Source organism: Triturus cristatus, chromosome 1_1 (assembly GCF_964204655.1).
Source record: "Triturus cristatus chromosome 1_1, aTriCri1.1, whole genome shotgun sequence".
NCBI lineage: Eukaryota > Metazoa > Chordata > Amphibia > Caudata > Salamandridae > Triturus > Triturus cristatus.
The window spans coordinates 1,269,134,076-1,269,157,569 of NC_140579.1; the positions used below are offsets into that span (position 1 = coordinate 1,269,134,076).

At 43.2% G+C, this 23,494-nt stretch overlaps 1 protein-coding gene across 6 annotated transcripts in view; it reads right to left on the minus strand.

The window, feature by feature from the left end:
• Positions 1 to 23,494, minus strand: part of LOC146871936 (DDB1- and CUL4-associated factor 7) — a 919,103-nt gene that overhangs the window by 295,385 nt on the left and 600,224 nt on the right. The window contains exon 7 of one of the 6 annotated variants that reach the window (XM_085652294.1): positions 3,540 to 4,593. The exons of the other annotated variants lie outside the window; for them this stretch is intronic. Within the exon in view, the coding sequence (XP_085508420.1) occupies positions 4,574 to 4,593 (20 nt within the window). The 3' untranslated portion in view covers positions 3,540 to 4,573. Of the gene's footprint in view, positions 1 to 3,539; positions 4,594 to 23,494 lie in introns of those variants that run through there. 6 annotated transcript variants of the gene reach the window in all.

The following is a 23,494-nucleotide window of genomic DNA, read 5'->3' on the forward strand; positions in this document are numbered from 1 at the left end:
TGTGTGTGGTTGTGTGTGTGGTGGTGTATGTGTGGGTGTGGTTGGTTGTGTGTGTGGTTGTGGTTGTGTGTGGGGTTGTGTGTGTTTGGTTGTGTGTGTGTGTGTGGTTGTGTGTGTGGTTGTGCATGTGTTGTGTGTGCATGTGTTGTGTGTGTATGTGTTGTGTGTGTATGTGTTGTGTGTGTATGTGTTGTGTGTGTGACTGTGGTTGTGTGTGTGACTGTGGTTGTGTGTGGTTGAGTGTGTGGTTGAGTGTGTGGTTGAGTGTTTGTTTGTGGTTGTATGTGTGTGGTTGTGAATGTGGTTGTGGGTGGTTGTGTGTGTGGTTGTGGGTGGTTGTGTGTGGCTGTGTGTGTGTGGCTGTGTGTGCATGTGGCTGTGGGTGCATGTCGTTGTGGGTGCGTGTGGGCGGTTGTGTGTGGTGGTTGTGTGTGGGTGGTTGTGTGTGGGGGTATGTGGGGTTGTGTGTGGGTGTGTGTGTGTGGTTATGTGTGTGTGGTTGTGTGTGTGTGGTTGTGTGTGTGACAGTAATACCAAAAGCATCTCAAAATAAAGGAACATAAACATCGAGTTTGGAGAAAGAGAAAGCACGTTGTAAGTCAAACGGGCCCAGCAAAGCATTGACGCAACAACAAAAACAAAACAAGGTCACTTAGCGAAGACTGAGAGCTGATAATGGATACACAGCCCATCATCTTAAGAGTTCGACTGCAACCAATGTGCACTCAAACCTGCCTCCTCCTTGTGAGAGTTGCACCCCATATTTCATGAGTTATAACTGCTGCACCCACCACAGCGCTTTGAGATCTAAAGCGCAACATAGGTCTAATCGACTAAGCAGTCGCCAACATGCTGTGCTTTTAAAGAGAATGTGCCAAAAGTTTCCAGCTTCCTCATCATGTCCTCATGAAAGCGCCAATGAAAGGACTCCCTGAATGGTGCAACAGACATGAAGCAGCCGCTGCGATCAGAAATAAACACTGTGAACGTTGCCCAGTTTCACGGTAACATTTCCTTAATGTTCCATAAGTGACAAAACAGTAATACTAAAAGCATCTCAAAATAAAGGAACACAAACATCGAGTTTGTGGAAAGAGAAAGCACGTTGAGGCAGCGATGGAAGATACATTTAAGGTGGGTGTGATATTGCCTGACGGAGATGCAACCACTGGGAGAATCCCGAACGCTTGTAAGCGCGAAGGCAGGGGGAGGGGCGGAGGCAGGGAGCAACCAAGCAAGAGGAAAGACAGATGGCGCTGGCAGTTCGCGCGTGAACGCAAGCTTGTCGCCAGCCAGCAGCACTTTGAAAACTCACCTACTAAAGTCTCTCCGAGCAGCGAATGCACGCTGACTCAGCGAGACCTAAAAATGTGTGTGCATTTATCTTGTATTGTATGCGCCTCTTAAAAAACTACTTTGTTTGATAGGCAGAGAGAGGCATGATGGCTTTGCCCTCTCTATAGCATTCCAGCCCCGGATGAGCCCATGACAGGCTTCTTTTGCATTGAACTTCCCATACTACCAAGTCTGAGGTACTTTAAAAAAGAACACCGTTTCATTGCCGAAAAGGAACATGCTAGTACAATAAAATAATGAAATACCAGTTCACCTTGTGAGTCATTGAAGCATTTTAAAAGCTTTGAAAAGGTGTAAGGTATTTTATAAGACCTATTTAAGCGTCTGCATCATGGGACAGCAGTGCATGATTGATGCACTCAATTGAAAGGAACCAAGCATATCGAAATATGTACAGGGGTGCAACACCCATTGGGCTGAAAGGGCTCCAGACCCGTCAGCTGCCGAAAGAGGGGCCAACTGGACTACAACAGACGGACCAAAGGTCACTCATCTTGCTTGAAGATGCAGAGCCATTTATAATTTTACTGGCCTCCGTTTAGTTAATTTTTTTTTGTTCATTGCTTCACATGCTTTCACTTTCTTAATAAAAAACAGCCATGTGGGCTACATAATGTGTCCTGGAGTCTTCGTTTAAAATAGTAGGACCACAAATTTAGAACAAGCAGCAAATCTAGACTTCCAGGGTCTGACCTGTGTTTCGTGCCTTGCATGCGCCCATTAAAACAAAAGCAGAAAAAGGAAGTTATTAATGGTATGACATGACATGACACAGCAAAGCGAGCTATGATTATATTCTGGAAAGAGGTTTGCTTTCCAAAGACAGAGAACAGTGCCTGTCACATTAGAAAAAAATCTTAATAGTAGTATGTGTTTTTTAGTAATGCAAGGAGAAGGAGAATTGGATGTGAGGGCATGCCTTGTGTACAAGAGCCCCACGAGAAACCAGTAGGAGGTTGGTTTGAAGAAAAATGTACCTCTACTGTGGTTTTGCTCTCCGTGTACGACATTTTATGCTCCGACTAGTGTCCTGTGGGCACAAATTAAAAACAAATTTGCACTCATGAAGTGCCAAAAACTTTTGCAAAATTTGCTAAAAGACAACATTTGTGAATTTCATAAGAGTTGGTCTATGTAAGACAAAGTTTGGCAAATTCTAATATGGGTAGATGGTCCACTAGTGACTTTTGCAGAAATCTGTGTCTACCCTATATGGCATAATTATTAATTTCAGCAGGGGACTCACAGCATATCATGTTTCTTAAATTTATGAAACATGGATCAACGAACGGATGGCAGAAATCTGCTAAAGCAAGTGCTACATAAAGCACAAATCACCATAATTGTGCAATAAAGAAACATGTGTCTTTGAAAGTTGAAATTGTAACAGGAACAAAGTACAAGACATAACAACCATTGGCAAAGCGAATAGGTCTGGCGTTGACCACCAGCCTTTTGACTTTGTAAATGCTTGTTTTGTCACTTTTTTTGTTAAACATTTTGTTGGGGTAGGTGCTGGAGAATCATCAATATATATATATTAACAAAATTGGTTAACAGCTAATCTTTTTGGGTCTCAAAACCACACATCGCCATAGCAATTCCTGGCACTGAATGGAACAACTGTGATAGAGCACAAAGCCGATGCACACAGTGAAGTTAGCCAATGGCTAAAGTGGGCTGACCCATTGTTCATGCTCTATGCCATGGGCACTCACAAACATTTTCCTGGGGGCCACAAAGTTTGGTCTTTGGTGTAAGCGAGGGCTGCACTGATGTCAGCAGGGGGTGCACAGTCAGTTTATTGGAAGCAAAGCATGTATATTTAGTGACCAAACTCAACTGCGTAATGTGAAACCAGTGGCTTCTTCACATGACCAAATTGTGTGACCTTAGGCAAATGTTTAATTCAACTTACCTCATTTTCTTTATTATCACATATAAGAGGAAGTCAAAATACACAACTTCAGGATGCATACTGTTCAAAACCATTTCCTATGCTTTAATGTAATCACTAATGGCATTGTTGTCCGGATTGGGGGGGGGGGGAGGAGGATGAACATTTCTAAATTCATGTTTGAAAACCATCTCTTTAAGAAGAAAAAATGCTAAATGCATTGCTATAATTTGATTTACTAAAGTGAAATGGTTCTACGGGTCAATGAAATACACGTTTTTGTAAATTTTTAATTTTTTTATATTAAAACTTTATTGTAGATGATACAGCTCAATGAGATAAAGATATGGATTCAATAATAGTCATAGATACAGGTGCTGTATGTAAGGTACATTTCTGTTTAAGGAACTAAAATAAACTCCCTCCCCACCTTGCATGCCATTATAAGTCCGAATAACCATGCTCTGGACTGCATAGCCCACGTTTACATTAAAAAACAAATACAGTGCATCCAAAGAATAACAGTTGGAGACTGGATTACCTTCAGGGATCTCGGAACTCAGTGGGGTTAGGCAGGGACTGAGAAGCCTATTACTGCGGGTGCCTTTGTTGCTGCCTATAGAGGTGAAGCGCCGCTGATGTCTATATCTCACTGCTAAGCAGAGGTGAAAATGGTAGTGCTCCCGCTCCCATACCGCGGGGGGGGGCACCTCCGGGGCCTCGACACCATCTTGCACCCCTGGGATAGTAGTGGAATCGTCTGCAGTCGAGAGGAGGTAGGATGTGAGGAGGCCCCATATATCTTGTGGTCTGGAGGTAAGAGTGAGCAGTTCAGCATAGTTAATGGAGTGTTCTTGCCATGTTGTAAGATCATGTATCCATTCTTTAAATTTAGGGGCCCTGCCCCTTCCACACCTGCACGCCAACCTACGTTTAGCGATCAGTAGGCCTAGGGCTAAAAACGTCTTATACACGGTGTCTACATTATGCGTGTAGCCTAGGAGAGCAATGTCTGGTGAGGCTTGTAGAGCCATATCTATCATTTTTGACATACCCACAAACACTTGTAGCCAGTACTGTTGGATGGTCAGGCATAGCCAGGCTAGATGGAGAAAGTCCGCTCCCTCGCCCCTACATCTGGCACATCCATCATCCTCTCTAAGCTTGTATTTGTGGAGCTTGGCCGGGATGTAGTAGAGCCTGTGCAGGAATTTATAATGATTGAGTCTCAACCGGCTGTTGGCTGTTATAGCCTCCGTTTGCTTGCAGCAGAATTCCCACTGTTCGGCTGTTATGCGGTTCTCTAGGTCGGTGTCCCACTCATGAGAGTGTAGTCGAGTCTAGTTTAAACAGACATAGGATGAAAGTATTTGAATGGATGCAGATTCAATTTGGCAAGAATATAGAATATGGGGTGGAAAGGGTTATTTTAGTAGTAGCTCTAAATTACTTAAGTAGCATTACAGTTATAAGTCAAAAAACAAAAAGTTATGTGTTGGGCCGCAGTATACTGCTGTAACTTCATGGTATACCCCACTATATGCCAATCACAAGGCCATATATCACTGGCAAGTGAGATGGCAGTGCAGCACAACGGACCCTGGATGCAATAGGGAGTGGACAGGGCTATGCACATTGACAACAGAGAGGACAGATGCAATGGCCGCAAACTGACCATACCGGACAGACAGGAGGGACATGTGCAGCCTAACCCACCATGAGGTGCAGGAGGGAGTATGCAGGGGCATGACAAAGGACCAGATAAGGCAGGAAGGAGGGGATAGAGGTCTGAACATGGAAAACGGAATCCGGGGGCAGGGCAAGAGCAGCAATCTGACCATGGAGGGCAGAAGGGATGGGCACCGGAAGCACAACACACCATGGAGGGCAACAGTGAGACTATAATGCTATACACACATACATTTGGGGAAAGATGGGGGCGGTCAGAGACAGCAAACTGACCACACAGGGCAGGTGGGAGGGGCTGTAGCAGCATAGAAGACCATGCATGGCAAGCAGGAGGGTTAGTGGCAGCACTAAGGCCATGGTGGGCAAGAGGGAGGGGACAGGGGCATGCACAAAGGACCATGGAAGACAGATGGGAGGGGTATGAGCTGGACACACAAAAGAGGGTGAGGGAAGGGCTTCACAACAGACCACGCATGGCAGGCAGGAGGAGCAGTTGCGGTAAAACCGAGCACGGAGGGCAGAAGGGAGTAGCAACAAAATGGATCTTGGTGGACAAGAGAGAGGGGATGGAACATGTAACTTGACAGGCAGGGTGGAAGTAGCAGGGGCAGCTCAACAGAACACTTAGAGTAGATAGAAGTGTGGCAGGCCCTTGGAATATGATGGGCAGAAAGGGGCATGCACACAGACATCGGAGGGCAAGTGGAAAGAGTAGGGGCAGCAAGCTAAGCACAGAGGCTAAGCAGGAGGGCAATGATGAGGCATATAATTGGGCCACGGAAGGCAGGAAGAGTGGGCAGGGACATCAAGCTTGATGGAGAGCAGTGGCAGCACATCAGGCCATGCAGGGCAGGAGCGAGGGGGCCCGTGCATAGATTCAGACAAAAGAGGGTAGGGAGGAGGGTCATGGGGCAGGAAGGGCAGTGGCAGAACAATAGCCACAAATGGCTGTAATGAGGGAGCAGGGTCATGGACTTTGACAATGGATGGCAAGGAGGGGGGTGAGCAGGAGCAGCAAGCTTGGGTGGGGGCAACACAATGCCAGGCCAGACCCTGTGTTTAACCCCCCACTGTGCATTGTGATGGGCATCTTACTTAAGGATAAAAAAACCATAGGAATTCACTGAAAAAACAAAGGCTACAGGGCCATTATACTTAGGAAACAGAATTAAAATACCCTTAGAAATTCACTGAAAAATCCAAAGGTTACAGGAACGTTATAGTTACTCGTACAAAACCAGTGAAATTTAGCAGTTATAATTACCTGACCTAACTATAATTTATGCCCCCACAATGCACTGCTTATGAGCTCACATATTAGATCACTTATGACATGGTCAGTGACATTACTCACGACGCCACTGATGACATCTTAAATGACATTACCGATGACATCATCCAGTGATTGTTCGTGTCTTCTTAAAGTGTATGAGTTTTAAACATAAATACAGAGGCACTACAAAAGTACCACATATGTCCAGGTACATAAATTTGGTTTCCGATAATCTCAATAACTACTGAACGATATACACCAATAATAACAGGCATGATCTCCAGAACAGAATCTACTTTTCTCCCAATTTTTTTTATAATTCTGTCCGGCGGTTGGGGTGCAGGCGTGTCTAAAGACTATAGGTAACTAACATGGGAAATACACTTTTTTTGACCTCTGCCTTTTTCTATGCCCCCAAAACTTTCCATGCACAGCTAGAATCATTGGCACACTTTTTTGGGAACATTTTGTTAAGATTCGTCAACCGGCGCAAAAGATATAGGCAAGTCAAAAAACACAAAAAATTCTGTTACCTCTCCAATAACCCACACCCACCTTAACTCCTAATAATTCCCATGCCGATAAAAAAATATTACCCACCCTTAACCCTAAAAATTCCCTGGCCACCCAAACATTGATACCCATGCTAATCCCTAAAAATTCCTTTGCCACCATAACCCCAAACAAATTCCTTACTACCCAAAACCTATACCCTCCTTAAACTGAAAGAAATCCCTTGCCACCCAAAAAACGATACCCAAGCTAAACACAAACTAATACCTTATCACCCAAAAACCCATAACCACCAAAAACCTGAAAAACTCAATTTCCACCCAAAAAACCATACCCAACCTAAACACGAAAAATACCTTACCACACAAAAACGCACCGCGCCCATAAACCCTGGAAATCCCATCATCTATAACGGATACTTACCCAAAACCATAAAATGTTCCTTGCCCCCCAAATATCAATACCCACCCTAAACCTTAAAAAATCCTTTGCCACCCAAAAACCCATACCCGCCCTAAACCCTGAAAATTCCCTTGCCACCCTAAACCCTAACAAATCCCTTGCCACCCGAAGACCCATACCCACACAAAACCCTACAAATTCCCTTTTGGCTCGAAAAACGATACCCACGCTAAACCCTAAAAATTAATTGCCACCCTAAAACAAAAAATACCTTACTACCCAAAAACCCATACGAATGAATGAATGAATGAAACAAATCTTATATAGCGCTACTAAGCCCAATGGGCGTCAAGGCGCCTACCAAAAAATACTGACTATAGGATAAAAGGAACTTACTGGTAGGCCTTCTCAAAGTACCAGGTCTTAAGAGATTTCCTAAAAAGAACCAAAGAGGGTTGAGATTTAATCTCCATAGGAAGTGAATTCCAAAGTAACGAGGCAACGGCAGAAAAAGCTCTGCTACCCCATCTAACCTTCTTGGTTCGGGGGACTACCAGTTGATTAGCATCCGAGGAGCGAAGATATCTACTAGGAATGTAACGGGTCAGCAAAGACCCCAGAGCATCCGAGGGGCCGATGAGAAGGGCTCTGTATGTGAGGCATAGGAGTTTAAAAGAAATCCTGTGATGAATAGGGAGCCAGTGAAGATACTTCCTAGCAGCTGTAGCGGAGGAATCTTTTGGGAGAGCCAAAACGAATTTGGCAGCAGCATTTTGCACAACCTGGAGGCGCTGGATAAGATGTTTATTAATCTCCGAGTATAATGAATTACAGTAATCCAGCCTCGAACCAACAAGGGCAATCACAGTCTGCTTACGTGCCGATGGCGAAAGGTAATGGAGAATTTTTTTTAGGGTCATAATGACTCCCCAACAGGTAGATACCGTCCTGCTGACCTGCAAATCCATGGTCAACGAAGTATCAAAGATGACACCGAGATTTCGAGCCGACTTGGAGGGGGACCACCAGAACATTAAAAAATCCCTTGCCACCCAACCTAAACCTGAAAAAATACCTTACCACCCAAAAACACGCACCCACCCTAATCCCTAAAGATTCCCATATCACCCAAAAACCCATACCCACCCGAAACCATAAAATTTGCCTTGCCCCCCAAAAATCCACACCCATCCTAAACCCTAAAAAAGCCCTAACCACCCAAAAACCTATACCCACCATAAACCCTAAAAATTCACTTGCCACCCAAAAACCCATATCTACCCTAAACCCTAAAACATCCCTTACCACCCAAAAAACCCGCCCCACCCTAAACTTTAAATATTCCATTGCCACCCAAAAACCCATACCACCCTAAACCCTAAGTAATCCTTTACCACATAAAAACCCAGACCCACTCTAAATGCCACCAAAAAACACACACCCTAAACCTTAAAAATCCCTTGCCACCCCAAAACCAATACAAATGCTGAACCCTAACAAATCCCTCACCACCCAAATTCAAAAAATTCTATTCCCACCCAAAAACCCATTCCCACCCCACCCAAAATACCATACCCACCCTAAACCCCCCAAAATCCTCTGCCACCCATAAACACATACAAATGCTAAACCCTAATTATTACCACCCAAATACCAATACCCACCCAAAACCCTAAAGGTTCCCTTGCCACCCAAAACAAATACCCACCCTAAACCTAAAAAATCCCCATCCGCCCAAAAACCCATACGCACCCTAAAACGTAAAAAGTCCATATCACCTAAAAATGCATAACCAACCTAAAACCTAAAAAATACCTTGCCACCCAAAAACCTATACACACCATAAACCCTACAAAATCCCTTGCCACCAAAAATCCTACACGCACCCTAAACGCTAAACATTCCCTTGCCACCCATAAAACCCATATACTCTCTAAACCCTAAAACATCCCTTACCACTCAAAAACATACAACCACCCTAACCCCTAAAAATCCACTTACCACCCAAAAACCTACACCCACCCTCAACCCTAAAAAAAAGACCTTTGCAACGCAAAAACCCATACGCCCATAAACCATAAAAAATCCCCTGCCACCAAAAACACATGCAAACACTAAACCCTAAAAAATAATCACCACCCAAAAACCCATACCCACCCTAAACCCTAAAAAATCCCTTTCCACCCAAATACCCATACCCACTCTAAATCTAAAAAAATCATTTGCCATCCAAAACACCCATACCCACCCAAATCCCTAAGAGTTACCTTGCCACCAAAAAACCCATACCCGCCCTAAACCCTGAAAAACCCCTTACCACTCAAAAATCCATACCCACCAAAACCCTAAAAATTCTCTTGCCACCCAAAAACCCATACAAATGCTAAACCATAAAAATCCCCTTCGCGAGTGGCACCAATACCAGCACGAACTGTAGTTCGCACTGCAGTCTGACACTCAGAGTTTTTTGTAACTTTGCGGCGTTCCGGGTAGCAAAACTACACAAACTACGCTCACACCTACAAAATACCCAAAGCCACCCAAAATCTACAAAATTCAGTTGCCACCCAAAAACCCATATCCACCCTAAACCTAAAAATTCCTTTGCCACACATACCTACCGTAAAATCTAAGAAATCCTATATAACCTAAAAACCCATACCGACCCTAAACCCTAAAAAATCCCCTACTACACAAAAATCCATACCCACCCTAAACACAAAATTCCCTTGCCACCCAAAAACCCATACCCACTCTAATCCCTAAAAATTCCCATGCCACCAAAAACCCTAAAAAGCCCTTATCACCTAAAAAACTATACTTACCTTAAACCCTAAAAAATACCTTACCACCAAAATCCCATACCCACTCTAAACCCTAGAAATTCCCTTGCCACCCAAAAATCCATACCCACCCTAAACCCTAAGACAAACCTCACAACCCAAAAACCCATAACCACCATAAACCCTAAAAATTCCTTCTCATACTCAACCTAAACGATAAAATGTCCCTTGCCCCCAAAAACCCACATCCACTCTAAACCTTAAAAATTATTTTGCCACCCAAAAACCCACACCAGCCCTAAACCCTGAAAATCCCCTTGCCACCTAAAACCCTATACTCACCCTAAACCCTAAAAAATAGCTTACGACCCAAAAACTTATACCCAGCCTAAACCTCAGAAAGTCCCTTGCCACCCAAAAACCCTTCGGCACCCTAAAACCTCAAAAAAAAAAACCTTATCACCTAAAACCCCATACCCACCCTAAACCCTAAAAAATTCCCTTGCTACCCAAAAACCCATACCCACCCTAAACCCTAAAAATACCTTACCACTAAAAACCCATACCCACCGTAAACCCCAGAAATTCCATTGCAACCCAAAAACCCATACCCACCCTAAACTCTAAGACAACCCTCACAATCAAAAACCCATAACCACCCTAAAAATTTGTTATCACCGAAAACCCATACCCACCCTAAAGCATAAAATTTCCCTTGCCCCCAAAAAACCCACACCCACCCTAAAACATAAAAATTATCTTGCCATCCATTAACCCATACACACTGTAAACCATACAGAACTCCTTCCCGCCAAAAATTCCACACCCATCCTCAACGATAAAAATACCCTTGTCACATACCCATTCTAAACCCTAAAAAAATCCCTTACCTTTCAAAAACCCACACAAACACTAGACCCTAAAAAGATTAATTACCACTCAAAATTCCATACCCACCGTACACCCTAAAGGTTCCCTTGCCACCAAAAACCCATACCCACCCTACCCCTAGAAATTCCCTTGCCACCCAAAAATCCATACCCACCCTATGCCCTAAGACAAAACTCACAACCCAAAAACCCATAACCACCTTAAACCCTAAAAATTCCTTCTCACTGAAAAACCCATACCAAACCTAAACCATAAAATTTCCCTTGCCCCCCAAAAACCCACATCCACACTAAACCTTAAAAATTATTTTGCCACCCAAAAACCCATACCTGCCCTAAACCCTAAAAAAACCCTTACCACCCAAAACCCTATACTAACCTTAAACCCTAAAAAATACCTTACCACCCAAAAACCCATACCCACCCTAAACCCTACAAAATTCCCTTGCCACCAAAAACCCATACCCACCCTAAACCCTTAAAGCTCCTGTGCCGCCCAAAAACCCATACCCACCCTAAAAAACCCTTATCACCTAAAAACCTATACTTACCATAAACCCCAGAAATTCGATTGCAACCCAAAAACACATACCCACCCTAAACTCCAAGAAACCTCACAACCAAAAATCCATACCCACCCTAAACCATAAACTTTCCCATGCCACCAAAAAGCCCACACCCACCATAAAACGTAAAAATTCTCTTGCCATCCAATAACCCATACACACTGTAAACCATACAAAACTCTTTCCCGCCAAAAATCACACACCCATTATAAATGTTAAAAATACCCTTGCCACCAAAAAAAACCCATACCCATCCTAAACCCTAAAAAATCCTTTACCACACAAAAACCCATACCCACCATAAACCTGAAAGGTTCCCTTGGCACCCAAAACCTATGCCCACCCTAAACCCTAAAAAAAGCCCCTTACCACACAAATACCTATTAACACCCTAAACCCTGAAAAATCCCTAACCACTCAAAAACCCATACCCCACACCCTAAAAATTCTCTTGCCAACCAAAAACCCATACAAATGCTAAACGATAAAAATCCCTTGCCACCCAAAAACCCATACAAATGCTAAACCCTAATACAATCATTATCGCCCAAAAACCCATACCCAACCTAAACCCTAAAGGTTCCATTGCCACCCAAAATCCCATACCCAACCTAAACCATAAAATTTCCCTTGCCCCACAAAAGCCCACACCCACCCAAAACCTAAAAAAATTCCCTTGCCACCCAAAAATCCATACCTACCATAAATCCTACAAAATACCTTGCCACCAAAAATCCTACACCCATCTTAAATGATAAAATTCCCATGCCACCCATAAAACACATACCCACCCTAAACCCTAAAAAAACCCTTACCACACAAAAACCTACACCCACCCTAAACCCTAAAAATTCACTTGCCACCCAAAAATCATACCCATCCTAAATTCTGAAAAAGCCCTTACCACCCAAAAGCCTATACCCACCCTAAGCCCTTTAAAATCCCTTTCCACCCAAAAACCCATACCCACCCTAAAACCTAAAAAAGCCCTTATCACCTAAAAAGCTATACTCAGCCTAAACCCTAAAAAATACCGTACCACCCAAAAACCCATACCCACCCTAAACCCTAGAAATTCCCTTGCCACCCAAAGACCCGTATGGACCCTAAACCTTAAAAACGCTATATTACTTAAAAAAAAAACATACCCACCCTAAAACCTAAAAAATCCCTTACCACCCAAAAACCCATACTCACCCCAAACCCTGAAAATTCCATTGCCACCCAAAAACCCATACCCACGCTAAACCCTAAAAAGCTCCTATCACCTAAACCCTATATTCACACTAAACCCTAAAAAATACCTTGCCACCAAAAACCCATACCCACCCTAAACCCTAGAAATTCCTTTGCCACACAAACCCATAACCACCCTAAACCCTAAAAATTCCCTTGCCACCTAAAAACCCATACCCACCCTAAACCCTGGAATTTCTCTTACCATCCAAAAAAACCATACCCACCCTAAAAAATCCCTTACAACTCAAAAACCTATACCCACCCTAAAAATTAAATTGCCACCGAAAGACTTCTACCCACCCTAAACCCTAAAATATCCCTTACCATTCAAAAACCCGTACTCACCCTAAACCCTAAAAATGTCCTTGCCCCTCAGAAACCCATACAGACCCTAAACAATTATTTGCCACCCAAAAACCCACACAAACACTAAACCTTAAAAGATTCATTAAAACCCAAAAACCCATACCCACCCTGAACCCTAAAAGTTCCCTTGCCACCTAGAAACCCATACCCACCCAAATCCCTAAATTCACTTGCCAACCAAAAACCCATACCCACCCTAAATCCTAACAAATCCCTTACCACTCAAAAACCCATACCCACCCGAAACCCTATCAAATTCTCATGCTATACAAATGCTAAACCCTAATAAAATCAATATCACCAAAAAACCCATACCCACCTTAAACCCTATAGGCTCCCTTGCCACCCAAAACCCATAACCACCCTAAAACCTATAAAGGTCCCTACCACCCAAAAGGCTATACCCACCCAGCCCACACCCACCCAAAACCTTAAAAAATCCCTTGCCACCCAAAACCCTATGCCCACCGTAAATCCTACAAACTCCCTTGCTGCCCATAAAACCCATACCCAACCCCTAAAAAATCCCTTACCACTCAAAGAGCTACACCCATCCTAAACCCTAAAAATTAAACTGCCAGCCAGAAACTAATATCCCCCCTAAACCCTAAAATATCCCTAACCATTCAAAAAACCATACTCACCGTAAACCCTAAAAATTCCCTTGCCAATCTAAAACCAATACCCACCCTAAAAAATTCCTTACCACTCAAAATCCCATACAAACACTAAGCCCTAAAAGATGCATTACCACCCAAAAACCAAAGCCTGCCCTAAACCCTAAAGGTTCCCTTGCCACCCAAAACTCATACCCATCCTCGAACCCAAGACAAACCTCACAGCCCAAAAACCCATAACCACCCTAAACTCTAAAAATTCCTCATCACCAAAAAACCCATACCCAACCCAAACCATAACATTTCCCTTGCCCCCCAAAAACCCATACCCGCATAAGCCCAAAAAAGCCCTTATCACCTAAAAACCTATGCTCACCCTAAATCCTAAAAAATACCTTACCACCCAAAAACCCATACCAACCCTAAATCCTAGAAATTCCCTAGCCACCCGAAAACCCATACGCACCCTAAAACCTAAAAAAGCCCATATCATCTGAAAACCCATACCCAGTCTAAAACCTCAAAAATCCCTTCCCACCCAAAAACTCATACCCACCCTAAACACTAAAAATTCCTGTGCTGCCCAAAAACCAATACCCACCCTAAACCCTAATAAAGCCCCTATCACCTAAAAACCTATACTCACCCTAAACCAGCATTGGAAATTCAATAGGTCTCGCATTTGTTTGAATTAGAGCTATTGGTATTGTAATTGGTAATGTTTTTTACATATGTGATAGAGTGTATGTATGTGGTGTGTAGTGGAATTATGTGGGTTGGATTGAATTTGTTGGTTGTTAAATTGTGTGGAGTGGAATTACGTGGCATGGTGTGCTGTGGAATTATGTGGATAATAATTATGTGGTATTAAGTGTATTGGAATTATGTGGAGTGGGATTGTGTGTTATGGTGTGGAATTATGTGGAATGGTATTTTGTGTTGTGGAGTGGTATGTAGTGGAGTTTAATTATGAGGTGTGCTGTTGGATTTCGTAGTAGCTCCTCTATGTTTTGATGTCGAAAAATGACCGATGGGACAAATGCAACTTTTAAAATGTGAAAGATGAAGGTGAAACAGTGATTAAGGTAAAATCACTTTGCTCCGTTTCGTCTGACCATGGCGGCATCAACATTGCAAAAATTAGTGGGTGTCATTTTTTTTTTTTAACATAAATGTTTTTTTTAATGAAACAATGTTCCTTCCTATAAAAAAAATGTTACTGCGCGCATAAAACATTATATGCAAAATATATTTATTTCCTTAATTCTTTCACTGTCATTTTTCTCTATCTGTGTACTGGTGCAAAATTGTTTTTGTAATTTGCACGGGGGCAAAATCTGTTTTATTCACTTCCTACTGCAAACTGGGTGCAAACGAGCCGTTGCTGCACGTGTGCACCAGTGCACAGTTAGTCCACTCTGGCCACACACGTGGACCATCTGTTCAGAAGCGGCTTGCATTAGGAGCCGGGACTTGGAGTACAATGGAGGAATTGTAGAGGAAACACACTGAAATAATTCAGCTTTACCCAGGAATCTCGGGGCTGCCTGTGACCGTAATATAAAGCACTTGCTTCCCCAAGCCCACTCCTCCCTTACCCATTCCATCACCACACACACTGGAGTGGCAGGCACTGGTGAGCTCTGAGTAACTGCACTTTAAATTATGCGAACTCCGGAGCTTAAGCAGGAAACAATTGAAACAGGCGCTGTATTAAAATATAAAGCGTGGCATCTGTGCCATGGTGATAACAAAAAAAAGAAACCAATACGAGGCAGTAAACAATTGAAATTAAAAAAGCGGGCACCATGCTAAAATTTAAAGCACAGTTCCTGTGCATATTTACCTTATGTGCATGGCAACCCATGAAGCGGACGCCATGGTGATAACAAAATAAAAACTTATGAAACCGGTTGCAGTGCTAGGCGGATTTGGTGGTACAATATAAAATAAAAGAAGTAGTCCCTAAACAAAACAAATGAAAACTTATAGCATAACAAAACTGTAGTTGGTCGGTGCATCTTGGAATACAACGGAAGTGATGTATCGGGAGCACCAACCTATAAGGAGCCAGGAAAGCAGAGCAACGCAGGAGTTAACCAATTGCAAGCAGCAGGCAGGATTACACTCGCTATAATGCTTACAGCAGGTCTTGCAGATAGCGCATGCACACCACCTAGGCTCAACCAAAAACTAGGATAACATAAAAGGGAACAAATAGGTTAACATGTTTTAATGCTGTTGCATTGTCATATTCTGATGACATATAAGTCCAAGGCACAGGTACTCCTAATAAGAAGCATTTGCAATGCAATAGGTCTCGCATTTGTTGCAGTTGGAGCTACTGGCATTGTAAATGGCAGTGTTTATCAATGTTTTTGTTTGCAGTGGAGTGATTATTTAAAAATTACACACTATACCCTATTATAAGCTATTCTAGCAACTGTACAGTAAAGCTATGGCTATTTTAATGTAAAGGAGTGTGAATGGATGAATAAAAATACAAAAAACAGGATCTAAAAAATTACGATGGAATGTATAGCAGGGGACAGGGACTACCGATCACAACAAATGTACTTGAAGTGATTGGGGAATCATATGCAATAAATAAAAAATCGGTAGTACGGGGTGTCAGCGACGCTTGTGCAAATGTTTTTCAGCTGGTGAAGTGGTCAGCTCTGTTTGCAGATGCAAAGTGGTGAAAGGTGAAGTATTCAGCTCTGTTTGCAGGCACAAAGGGATGAATGGTGAAGTGACCTTATATGATGGCTAGGGTTTGTAAATGAACCTACATTAAACACCACTAAGAGATGAAGCGATTTCTGCAATATCACATGATTTTTCTCCAAAATGTGTTTTTTCAGTTTTACTTTTTGGATTCCTGGGATGCTCTGGCATAAGATTCCCAGTTCAACCAGGATTCATTTGGTACAGTAAATAAACACAATAACCAAAAATACTCTCAAACTGCAGTTTAACGGAGACGTGGTTTTCTGTGTAACAGACAAACGCCTGACCATGGTCCCAGCAGGGGCACGTGCCACCTAATCTAGAGATACTTCTCTCACAGGAGTTGTGCCAACTCACCTGCAGCCAAAGCTATGGGTCACGGGAAAATGGGATGGAGAGTAAGGGGGGTACAGGGAGAGAGAGAAAGGGGGCACAGGGAGAGAGAAATGGGGGCAAGGAGAGAAATGGCGGACCGAGAGAGAACGGGGGAAGAGAGGCTGGAAGGGTGAAAACGAAAGGGAGAGAGGGCACTAGTGAGGGGGGTACCGGAAGGGGAAGGAGGTGACAGGTGATATACATTTTAAAAAGCAAGTCTTTGGCAGTAGGTGATGACTGCTGGCAAGGACCAACACCCGGAAAGGAGGTTTGACATCCGAGCCCCCACTATTATAATGTGAAACTATCATGCAACTACAATATCACAAAAAGGTGCTAGTTTTCCAAAGACACATGACCCGCCTGATGTACACACTACAAGATTCTTATAAGTCCCAAGAACATAAAGACAAATTCATCTGGCACATTGGAAAAAAATTATACTTTTCAAATAGCCCTCTGTATTAAATTTGCTCCATTTCTACGCTCGGTTAACAGATATAACTACTACCCAATCAATGGTATTCAATTGATCCACCTCGGAAGAATGAAGGCTGAGGCAGACTTGCCGGGAGTGTAACCTCTGCCCCTTACAAGTGTACGTCTCACTGAGCCCTCTGCCGGTATTGTGTTGGACAGCTGGTTACAATTCGATCAGTTGAGCCCCTTATGTGTAGCCTTTAAACAGAAACACAGCAAAGCCCGCTTTTGTATTAGCCAGATAACTAGGAAAACCAGCTATACACGAGGCGCGAGCAGCAACCGGAGTCATAGAGGTAGAGAGACCAGCCTTGGCTCCGCCGGTTATGAATAACTTAATATCCACGTACCTACCAAACATGAATGTGTCCTTCTATAATGGATGTGGTATACATGTAAAGTGCTCCAATACCTACGGATTGAGTTTGCGCTAAATAAAAAAAACTAAAAAATAAGTACAAACACCTAACAGATCTGTTCCAGGCAGCGGAGTCATAGTTCGCCCGACCCTTGTGAAGACAGAGCAGCCGTCCCTGAAAATCAGCAGGGCAAGGGCGAGGATGTGGTCCGTCGGCTAAACTGCCGACTTTGGTGCTGGAAACCAGAGTTTGAGCCCCGAGGTCGCATCAACATCCTGTGATTCTGGGCAAATCACTTAATCTCCCCGTGCCTGAATGTGTAATGTAAATACGGTGCTCGTGTAAAGCGCTCCAATAAACTTCAGGTCGAGTTCGTGCTATATATATATGCAAAAAAAAATAAGTGCAAAGGCAAGTAACAGTACAAGGACATGTCGCCAGCTAGTCACATGCACTCATAACCACACCTACAGGCGACGCAACAGCACAGTGAACCCATCCGCCCAACAGCGGACATTTTGCAACTTGCTTTTATATGGTGTACGCATAATTATACATTTGCCACACTTGCCTCATACCATCATCTCCTGCATATTTTCCTTTTCTCGCATAATTTAGCCAACCCTGCCAGTTATACTATAATAAAGTAAACAAACTAAACAGTTCACAGAACTTATCCCAGTAAAACAAGCGTCTTCAAATAGGTTGTGTCTCCAATGAATGTCACTGATTCGCCTTCTTTGAAAATGTTCAGTGCTGCACGTTTAAATAGAGCATTGGATGCACGAAAGATATCACTAATAGCACTAAGTAAACAAAGTAATTGCTAAAAATGTCCTAAAACATGCCGCCCTAATTATCGCTTGCCATGCATTTTTTATGACTAATGAAGGCGTGGCGGTGGCGCCAGTAATACGCCTGCTCCCGATCACAACACAGAAAGTGAGAATTATCACAGCATGAGACCCCACAGTAATCATTAGCACAGCATGTCGACAGGCGCCCCAGCCTCAACTATAATTAATGCGCAGCACGTCTTCCGGAGACGAGCACTCAACTGTAATTAACGCGCACAAGCTGTTCCACTGTGAAGCGCGTTCACAGACCAGAATCGGCTCGTGCCCAGACCAGAATCGGCTTGTGCCCAGGTCTGTCTCCCTTGGGAGTAAACACGGCAACAATAGTCTCGTTGGCGGCAGCGCTTCGCGCTGCAACGCCAACGAGACCTAAAAATGACAAGTGTACTTTATATCCCAATGCCACTTCATTCTATACTTTGCTGTCCCTTAATACCAGGGTTCCTGGTGATGATAAACAACAACGTCTTGTAAAGATAAGGTAAGTCTAACTGAGGGCTCCTAATCAATATATTAAGAAATATATTTACCCAACACAGTAGTTCACAATTTCTATTGTGTGTTTAGTTTCATCCAAAAATATTTTCTGCTGCAAATCCTGTGACACATCTTTTGACTCATCAAAAGCTGCCATGCATTTTTATTCTTCTCCTCTGACTAGCTGGTATGCCAGTCCGTCAATTTTTGTGATTTGCCCCCACTAAATTGGGCATCTCTTAGACACAACTAGGGACGGTCCTTTCTGTGGTTCACATGCAAATACAATGAACATCTTTTTAAAAAAAACGGAATCAGCGCAACTAATTTGGTTGATGAAAATCATCGAAAGAGGTTTTAATTTTAGTGTACTCTAGTTACTGCCTCCATATTCATTTTGTCTTTCCGAGTTCAATAAAAGACAAGCTTCAAATGTGTTTGTCACAATTTCCGGTGGTTCTTGAGGGATTGTGGAATTACCACCAAATATCGACCAAGGAAACTCTGCAGATGTATCAAACTGTTGATTGATTACTAGAGATCTGAAACTTGTCAGGAAAGTCAGCCTTAAGAGTGGCTCAAATTTTCTCAGTTGGTAGATTGCTGGCCTAGAACAGTTTCTCGAGTTCGATGAATATTCATCTTTCTTTCAAGTTCCCAAATAGTTTTTTGCCATGAAACTTGGTGTCAGACCCTGACTGGGTCACCAGGCCACAGCTGTGGAGGCTTGGGTCATTTGTCTCTGATGTTCTGCAGTCTGGTCTACAATAGTTCTGAAAATTTAGCCAAATACAACCTCTTAAGCTCTTTAATCTCACTGATCGCAAGAGAGAGCTGTAATAGGCTTCTCAGGAGGGTTAGTGTGGGGGGTAAGACAGACTCAGCACTCAAAAGACACCCAGCAGCACAATAACATGACCGTATTGCTCGGTGATTCTGATATTAAAAAAAAGGTACTTTATTAGACTGTGAAACACAATACTATAGATTAACACAAAAATAATCAAATAACAGGTATGGGGATGCTTGGCGAATGTTTCTAGAAAGACTGTCCCTTCTCACTCTACAAGCTTCCATCTCTAGGGTTCTCAGGTGTTGTAAAAATAGTGCAGGTGCAGAGCTTACCTCCCTCTTGGTTATAAGTCTACTTGCTTTTAAAAGCATTCAGTCGTTCACCCGTTCTTTGTGGTCACAGTAGGCCTCGGGCTGTTGTCCTGCTCTAAGTCTGCGTTCCTCGTTCAATAAAGGTGCACCAGCTGGGATCGAGCCACACAGCTGCCTGCTCGGGTCAGGTAGGCACAGGCTGCACAGCAGTGTTCTGGATGCAGTGGCAATGTGAGGCTGTCTTCGGATGGTGGCTCTCTTCTGGGATTGTCAGCATTTGCAAACAGGTGGGTCCCGCACTTGCGGAGAGCCACATCCTTCTAGACCTGTGAGTCTTGGTGGTAGTTGCTTGGGCCCTGGGGCACAACTAGATCCAAACAACGGGGGGGTCTAGTACCTCAAGCTGCAGTGGTGGGGCTACCACTTAACACAACGCAGGCAGAGGTGTTCTCAAGGCTGTCATAGTTATCCTACCATATCAGTACATCTGTGCATTTCGACAACATAAATGATAAACTTGTGCATGATTGACTCTTCACACAGCAATAGGATATGTTGACCTTAGTTCTAGCCAGTTCACAGTGCACCCTCTGGACCTCTAAACCTTGCAAGTTACCAGAGGGCATGTGCAACCTAAGAACATGACAACTCTGAATCCCAAGGAAATCGTGCAAACAGATCAGTCCTTTTCATTAATAACTCGTGCATGCCCAAAGGGAGACACAAGAAATTCTCAACTTGGTTTTTCAATCATTTATTCAAGCATTTTTATTCATGTGTAAAATATGTGTGCTGTAATGATTAATAGAAGGAAACAGAACAGAGTAATCGGCATTACTAGAATTATAAAGATGAACAATTTAACCATCGTGCTGTTACACTGGTTATAAGCATACATGTATAATCACATCTATACTCCTACCTAGCTCTTCCTAACATAGTGGGCTTAGGGGGGGGGGGGGCTAATCTGACAGAATATCCTAGGGTGATCTATCTTCCCAGCTACCTGTGAGTATGTTTCATCTGGGAGCCCGGTCTTATGCAGAGCAGGCATCATTCTTCTCAGGAAGGTAAAGATGATTCAGATGGGCTGGAATTTCGGCATGGGACGATCTCAACAGTGGCAGTGAAAATGCTCTTCTGTCTAAACAAAGGATCGGTTTTGTTTTCATAATAAACTTCACCGGTGTTACCATACCGGAGACCCAGTCAGGCCATCAATATTGATTCTTCCCTTGCAGGGCTGCAGCTGAGCAGACAACAAACATACATCAATATTTTGCCCGGTGAAGTTAAGCCTGGTACAGAATTTTCAAGCCCCTGATAACATGCCTACGAAGTTGTGTAAATCCATTTAAGAAAGTATTATTACCCTATATGTGCGCGCATGCAAATGTATGTCAAGAGTAAACATTTAAGAAAGATTTGAACTTGAAACTTCAACTTGTAAAATGGTTGTGTTCATTGCCTGCAGCCTATATAAATATATAACACCCACTCCTTGGACGTAAGGTTACTGAAAGCTTCCTAACACATGTGCTAAAATATAAGGTCAAAGTCTCCTTTAATATTAAAAACAAAGAAAGCCAAGCATATTAAAAATAAAAAAGTGCATAAAAGGCTGCATTAAAAGCAATTGTGTGAATAAAAACATTGCTACATTAAAAAGAAATCTTCACTGCTCGAAACGGCTAGATAGTTAAAATGCTCTGAGAAGCAGACAAAAAAAGCTGTTCCCACCTGCTGTAGACGATATTTCCATTGGCCCCCATCTCACAAGTTTCAATGGACAAACATGGTCCAAGCCACCCCCCTCAGCAGCCGCTGAAGGTGTGACAGCTAGTAGTGCATCCACAGAGGACGAACCAAGATCCAGAACTCCAGGACCTGGAAGATCCTAGAGAGGCGCATAATATGTCAGGGCAACTTCGCAAGTGAGCTTTTAACAGGTCCACCAGCAATCCAATGTCCATAGATTGAACTGGTTGCATTCCAATGTTTATATCCAGGGCACACTTGATAGTGCACATGAGAGAGGAACACGGGCTGCATGCTGTATAACCAGATGGGCCGAAAGCACAAGAACCAGTTATCATTTGGGGCCTGATGTATGACCATTGGCAATTGCAACTCGCAAATTGCACCAAATTGTGAGTCGCAATTTGCGAGCCGCAATTGCCAATGTACAACAGTGTCTGAGACACTGTTCGCGATTTCCAATGGGGTCCTAAATTGCATGCCTCATGCATATTAATGAGACTGTCACAATTTGCGACCCCATTGGGAATGGCTGGCACTCCCAAAACAAATACATCCCATTTTCCTTAAAGGAAAATGGGATGCATTAAAACAAAAAAATAATGGTCCCTGGGAACACTGCCTGCTCTGAAAAAATGTTTGCGGACACATTCACAAAGGGGTCCATTGCAGCGTTGTGATTGGCTGAGGGGAGGGGAGGGAGGCTGCCTTCTTTCTGTTCCTGCCGGAGACAGGAGAGCAGGAAAGCAGCAGGAAAATGTGGGACCCGTCCAGGAGCGGAGACGGGGCAGGACCCGTTAAGAGAAGTTTTTATTTTTAAATTTCCGCCCATGCGAACCACCACGTGACCCCGCCACCCGCCCGCCCACCCACCCACAAGTCATGCCACCGCAACTGGAGACACGTATCACCTCATCTAATGTTGAATGTCTTAGCCAGTCTAGGAATAACTTTCCAACGCGATATGTTGTTACCACTCGTGACTCCACTTCACTCCATTCTAACGTGGGTCTAGTCTATTGATCCTAAACCCTTTCATGTTAAGAAAATGTCTGTGACGTCCTTTAGTATCTATTGTGAACATTAGGCATTACTTTGGATTGAAACTAGAAGAATTGTATGTGCCATTCCTAATCATGTTGCTGAATGTTTATTTATTTTTTTATTTATGCAGTTGGATATAATAAAGTAGAACAAACAAAAGCAGATATTAACAGCATTTACAAATATGCTTCATCTTTACAAAACTTAACCAAAGAAAGAATAAATCAAAGAGGCAAAATAGATATACATTTCACAGTGCTATATATTCTCACTCTCCCGGTCTCGCCGCAATCCAATCAGAGATGGGAGACCAAATCATTTTACCAAAATCACCAGTTTTCTTCCCTTTCTGAGCGTACAGAGATAGCTCTATATTATGTATGCCCAATAATCTGGATAGCCACATCTGAAAAGAGGGAGCGTTTGTATCCTTCCAACCTGAGGTGATTAAGATCCAAAGCACTGCTACGGATATGAAGACCAGGGCTTCCTCAGCTTTTCCAAGATTTAACCTATTGTCTATGCCCAGTAGCATCAGAGAAGGGAATAATTCGATCCTCTGACCTAATAATTCCCCCCAAAATTTTACTATCTCTCCCTGGATAACTGATAGCGAACCACAGTTAAAAAACATATGCAACAAATCTGCATGTTCCATGTTACATCTAGGACATCTGTCATCATCCCTAACCCCCCATGCAAAAAGCTTTGCGGGGGTA